Source organism: Lupinus angustifolius, unplaced genomic scaffold (assembly GCF_001865875.1).
Source record: "Lupinus angustifolius cultivar Tanjil unplaced genomic scaffold, LupAngTanjil_v1.0 Scaffold_50_82, whole genome shotgun sequence".
NCBI classification, from domain to species: Eukaryota; Viridiplantae; Streptophyta; class Magnoliopsida; order Fabales; family Fabaceae; genus Lupinus; species Lupinus angustifolius.
The window spans coordinates 52,487-59,299 of NW_017722410.1; the positions used below are offsets into that span (position 1 = coordinate 52,487).

The window sequence follows — 6,813 nt, forward strand, 5'->3', positions numbered from 1 at the left end:
AATCATTGACTACATAAATAAAGATGAACATGCCATATTGGAAAAGTAACAATCTCTTTTTATGATGAATGGTTCTTTTTTATCCAAATGCAAGGAATGAATTTGAATTTGGGATTTGTAGCCCCCATGAAATCTACAAAGAGCATTCTCCATAAATATTAGAAAAGGAAAACATAAAAGAAGGAAAGAATGATGCAGAATCAATACATCAATCAGCATGTGTCGGTCCATCAAGTGTTATCCTCACATTTTGGTTCCTTTTTCTTGCATGTTGACCATAGTTTTTGTTCGTGTATTTCGGTCATTTTATTTCTTCATTAGCAGATTCTATGAACTTACAGAAATCTTTGTTGTTTGAAAGTTTAGAGAAAGAAGTGCCCCATCTTTTGACCTAATTAATAACACATATTAGGCACACTGACAATGATTTGTAGCCCACTTTACTATAGAAAAGGATAAGTGATCAATGCCTAAAGTAAAGAAAAAATCTGATATTAATACATGATTTGAATATAATATCCGCTTACTATCATTATAAAAATTTATACATAATTAATATATTATTTGTTATTCATTTTTTGTATTACATTTTTTAAAAAATCAATAATAATTAACAATAAATAGTGATAATATACTGACATCGTATATATAAAACTCATATACTATCAATTACATTCATTTTTTTCCTCTTATTTATTTGCAGTCGATCCTTCCTTTTCTTTCTGATTGGGAAGACAATATACTTTTACTATTTGTTACACACGAATTGTTTAAAGCTAAGGCTGTCTTTCATATTTCGAAATTAGTCATTTATACCGGTGGAATAAAATTTTCAGTAAGTAATAGGGTATGAGTCAAAGTATTTTGTATTTTATTAAAAATTAAATTTGTCAGCACCACACCATCATATTGTGCTAGGGTTTTTCTTATGTTTTTCTCTCTATTCTAATCCAAAGTTCAAAGAATCATTAGGATTAATTGGACAAGTTTATCATATTTACTTATTTACCTATTCTATTTTCTATCTCATTCAAATGGGAGTAGAAATGAGCATGGTATGATAGAATGTATTTTTGCCCTCATACTCTTGACACTTGCACACTTCTCATCAGCCCTTCACTACCACCTCACCAATGTCACAATAATCACTACCATCAGTTTCACCGCAATCTCACTCTTGCCATCATCACTACCACTATCACGCTATCATTGTCATGGTAATTGTCATCACTACCACTACTATCATCATACAATCACTATTGTCATTGTTGCCACTTGTACAAATTTACTACAACCACCATTTAATTTTACCAGCATCATATGACCATCATCACTACTATTTTTTTGATCAGCAATAATATTCATTAAAGAAAAAGATGAGAGCATTAGGAGAACAAGTGATACTCCTATTTACAAATTGATTAAACATTACACACAAGAACACAACTAGAAGGGGTTGACAACTATTCCACAAAAGAGAATTTGAAGCTAGTGAAACATGCATTGAGAATGTTTCAAGAATACTCAAAAATTAAATTCATTACCTCATCTATGTGGACCACAGTATTTTCAAATAATAGTTTGTTCCTAACCAGCCAAATATTCCATATAGTGACGAACCATAGTGATATCCATTGTTTCTTGCACCTTTTGTCCATCCTCAACATATTAGCATGTAAATATAAGTTGCTCTTGACATCATTAGGGATAACTGAAAGAAGACCAAACCTAGAGTAGAAATTCTGCCAAACACAATAAGATTTAGGATAGGAGAAAAACAAGTGATTTGTTGATTCGTCCACCATGCCACAAAGAACACAAGATGGTGGGTCTTGAGTTCCTAAGACTCCTCGGCGAACAAGATTCAATTTTGTTGAGACACCCTCCAAAGAAATTCTCCATGCTAGACATCTCATCTTTGATGGTATATTACATGACCATAAAAGATTAAAGAAGTCTTTGTCATAAGGTACACTCTCCTGAACAAGCACCTTATAAGCATTACTCACTGAGTATAGGTCTCATTTGTCATACATCCAAATCCAACCATCCGTGGTGACTTGAACAAGTCTTGCAGCTTCAATAACTGTTACAAGTTTGACAACTTCCTCTTGTTCCCAATGAAACAAGCTCCTTCTCCATTTAAGATTCCAAAACCAAACACCATTTCTCCATTCGCTCAAAGAGTTAATAGTTGCCTCTTTGTCCAAAGTCACCTGAAATAATCTTACAAAAGAGTTTTTTAAGTAAATTTCCCCCACCCAAAGATCTGACCAAAGTTTAGTGGAATGAACAGAACCCACACTCCTTCTAATACCATCCCCAACCAACCAGTGTTAACTTTGTGCACCTTACTAGAAGTTTACCTAAATCCCTCCACCATGATGATCCCCTTTTGAATAAATCATGGTCTCCAAACCCACTACTATAAAAGATCTCCTCCCCATAGAGAATCTCTCTCCAATAACATTCTCCACCTCCATTTGCCTAAAAGAGCAAGATTAAACAAATAGATTTATAATTCCTAGTCCTCCTCCCTCTTTAGACCTACACACTTTCTTCCAACTCACCTAGTGTATACCTTTACTCTCTTCCCCCTTCCCCAAAGAAATCATCTTTCAATTTTGTTAATATCATTTATCACAGAAATAGGTGCTTTAAAGAAAGAAAAGAAATAGATAGGTAAAGAACATAGTACCGACTTAAGGAGAGTTACCCGTCCACCAAAAGAAATAAGTTTATGATGCTAAAGAGAGAGTTTCTTCTTGAAAGAATTAATAATATGAGACCAAGTGGAGAGCCTTTTCGGATTAGCACCAACAGGGATGCCTAGAAACTTGAATGGAATGGCTCCCGCTTCACAACATAAATTTTCAATCGCCATATGGACGAAGTCTCGCTTAGATTTCAGATCTATAAAATTGCTTTTATGGAAGTTGATCTTCAACCCAGACACCAATTCAAAGCATTTTAGAATGCTTTTAAGAGCCATGACATTATCAGAAGAATTCTTCTCCATAAGCAAGGTATCGTCTACATATTATAGATGAGAGATAACAATATCATCTCTGCCCACCTGATAACCTGTTGTTGAACACAATTGATCTCATAATACCACTAAGGCCTTCAGTCACAATAAGGAACAAAAAAGTGCAATTGGATCACCTTGTCTTAATCCTCTAGCCATACAACATTCCTTCGTTGGGTTACCATTAACCACGATAGATACCGAGCTAGATTGTAAACAACTTTTGATCCAACTCCTCCACTTAGAACAGAAACCCATCATATCCATCATATAGAGTATGAAACCCCAATTTACTGAGTCATAAGCCTTTTCAAAATCTACTTTGAAGATAAAACAATCCCCGTTTTTCTTTTTCCTAGCCTGGTCAATAATGTCATTAGCAATCACCACCCCATCCATAATATATCTACCATTGATGAAGACAGTTTGACATTCAGAGATGACCACATGAATAACCTTTTTGAGACGACCAACTAGAAGTTTAGAAATGATCTTGTAGATGCATCCAACAAGAGAGATGGGTCTATACTCTCCTAAACCCTGTGGACAATTGTTCTTTGGAATCAAAACAGTAAATGAAGCATTGCACCCTCTAGACAAATTCCCAGAATAGTATAAATCATCCACCATCGAGATAATATCGTGCTTCAGGACATCCAAATCATGTCATGAATTTGAAGTTATAACCGTCGGGACTCGGGCTCTTATCACCATCACAACTCCAAATAGCTTCTTTTATCTCATCTTCTTCAAACTTCACGGTAAGAAAATTATTATCCATCTCTGAAATACGATTGAACTCCATCCCATCAAGAGTTGGCATATTCCAATGAATTTCAGCAAATGTTTCCTAAAAAAATGATCTAAAATGATCTTTCACTCTTATGGGGTCTTCAACCCATTCCCCATCAATTAGCAAACTAGAAATTTCCTTAAATCTCCTACTCCTATTAATAGAAGCATGAAAGAATTTAGAATTAGAGTCACCTTCACGGATCCAATTTTGTCTAGATTTTTGCATCAGAAGGTTGTCTTTTTGCCGGGAAAGGCGCCAAAGATCTGCAGTACCTAATCTTTTTATAGTGATTTCTTCTTCAGAAATGATCCTGACACAATCTTTTGCATCAATAGAATTAACAATGTCCACCTTATCAACTATTTTCTTATCCAACATGCCAAAGTGATCCTTATTCCAAACTTTCAAAGTCCCTTTGAGAGTCTTTAGTTTTTCCTTAAACACATAAGAACCACTACCATTGATTACCATCTTCTTCCACTCACCCGCCACATAATTAATGAAGGTAGCATCAGATAACCAGCAATTATTAGTTCTGAAAGGTGTCAGACCCCAATCCAAAGAACAAGATCTTAACAACACAGGACAATGATCTGAAAACTTCCGAGGTAGACACAATTGGGAAATATTACCCCATTTTAACAACCATCCATCATTAACCAGGAATCTATCAATTCTACTCATCGCCTTCCCGTTTGAAAGAAACCATGTGAATTTATTTCCAGCAAGAGACAAGTCAAAAAGCTCCATATCCTCAATGAATTTATAGAATCCAACACCTTCTCTTCTATCTTCACGAGTACTAATACCTTTCCTTTCACTCTGATTAAGAACCACATTAAAATCTCCCACCAAGCACCATAAGTCTCTGGAAATACCCATTTTAGTATTTAAAGCTTCCTCCCAATATTTCTGCTTCCCTTCCAAGTCACATGGACAATACACGTTCATGATGTGAGAAAACTCACTTTGAAAATTCCATTTTCCTTTTACCACCACAATGTTCAACCCAACCTTCACCTCATCAGAAACAAACAATTCCTTATTCCAAATACTTAGTATGCCGCCAAAATTGCCATCAGCTCTTTTAAATGCCCAATCAATGTTATCAAAACCCCAGAAGGATAAACAAAGCTTGTAATCAACAATCTGAATTTTTGTTTCCTGAATACAAGAAATCTGGAGAATTTTTTCTAACTAAATCTATGATCTCCCACCTAAATCTCTTATGTTAATGGTTATGATTTTCATCAACCATTATCTGACTCCCTCTCACCTGTTGAAACTAGTGTTGATCTCTTTCCTCCAAACCAGCGAGTTTGTTAATTATTGCAGCAACATTACCTTTCCCACTAATTCCGATCTGAACCCCAATCTTCCACATCTCCTCTGCTTCCTTTTGGTATTGCGACTGCCCAACTTCATTTCTTCTATTTTCCTCCACAGAACAGTCTAACATACTTGGACATTTGTCTTCATGGTGCAAATAATGAGAACACTCGTTGATAGCATGCAAGGTAGATTTGGTTCCATTATTGATCAAAAGTACATCACCAAGGTCAACACAAAAATTATTCCAGTCCAAGAGTACCTACTTTTGATTCTTTTTTTTTAGTAATTTTGAAACCTTCCTCTTCTTTTTACTCACACATTTTGGTCCTTTAGGATTTAGGGGACCTGAGTCACAATTGATCACCTCTAAAGAAGAGTCTGAATGACTAAAAATAGGATTTGCATCCTGAGATTTAGAAGGAGAAAGAAAGTCAGTTACCTTATCACTAATAGACAGTCCATGCACCTCCAAAAAAATTGGAACCTCCTCCATAATGGAGTGAGCACCGTGTTGTTCAAACAAGGGGGGGGGGTGTCCACGTTTTCTTGAATAGAAGAATAAGAATTATGTTTTTGGCTTGGTAGGGGATTGGGGCCCATTGATTCTACCACTTCCTTTGAATAAATTAAAGGAGATAAATTCTCCTTATCAACCATTCTAATACGTGGACCGTGGGTCCCTTGGATGTTTTGCCTTGCTTTAGTGTGAATGAATGCACTTTCCTCCTTTCCTTATGTGACCAGCATGTCATTAACTACCAAAGGGGAATTTAAATCTCCTTTGCGAGATTGCTCAGCCAAAATCTCTCCCTCAATAACTTGGTATCCTCTTACCACATTAACTCCATTTAAATTTGACAACAAAATTTGAGGATTAGTAATTAACTCTGCACAAATTCCATTAGAGCCAGCTGGAGTTGTGACACTCTCTTCCACTTCCACTCCAACACCTTCAGTTTCTGCGAAAACCGGTGGGTCTACAACCTCCACCGTTTCCGACACCCATGCAATAGAGTTCACCGATACATCTTCAAACTATGACGACACCGAATCCGACGAAAAGGAACAAAAACTTCCTTCCTCCTTAAAATTCCTACAAGCATCTTCATTTCCTACCTCCTCCCAAAGATGGACGTCAAAAGTTTTGCCACTAATTCTTACTGTGAGAGAACTCTCTATTCGTGATCTCAAATGGATTTTAATCATTAACCTGCACATATCAAACCTAATCTTCTGAGTGGCCTCTTCATCAACCGAAACCAAAAATCCGAATTCCTTAGTGATTAATTCAAAACATCCCACATTCCAGGCACGTAATGGGATTCCAAAACATCTAATCCAAGTAACTCTGAAGTCATCAACAGCCTCTGTCGACCAAGGTAATAAAGAAGAAAATACCTTCTAGAGACATCCCTATGCTTCTTTTAGGATTTCATGGATAACTTCCCCTTCTAATGGAGAAATAAGAACCAAAATTCCACCCATTGGGTGAACATTAACTGTTAGCAAACTCTCTGAACACAATGTAGTCTTCACTGTCCTTGTCATCTCCTGGTCTACGGTTCTTCCTACAAAACATCTAGAAAGCCATTCCACATCCTTCTCGTATGCATTGAGATCCAGTAATGTCTTGGTCTCCGACATCGACTGAGAAGTA

General features: G+C 36.2%; 1 protein-coding gene across 1 annotated transcript; it reads right to left on the reverse strand.

Annotated features, from left to right (window-relative positions):
• Positions 1 to 2,021: 2,021 nt before the first annotated feature.
• Positions 2,022 to 3,658, reverse strand: LOC109338984. Its single transcript, XM_019576336.1, has 4 exons — positions 3,166 to 3,658; positions 2,822 to 3,033; positions 2,332 to 2,487; positions 2,022 to 2,216 (listed from the first exon to the last, which is right to left on the reverse strand). Exons 1-4 carry the CDS (start codon positions 3,656 to 3,658, stop codon positions 2,022 to 2,024), a joined length of 1,056 nt encoding a protein of 351 aa, XP_019431881.1.
• Between the last annotated feature and the right edge of the window lie 3,155 nt (positions 3,659 to 6,813).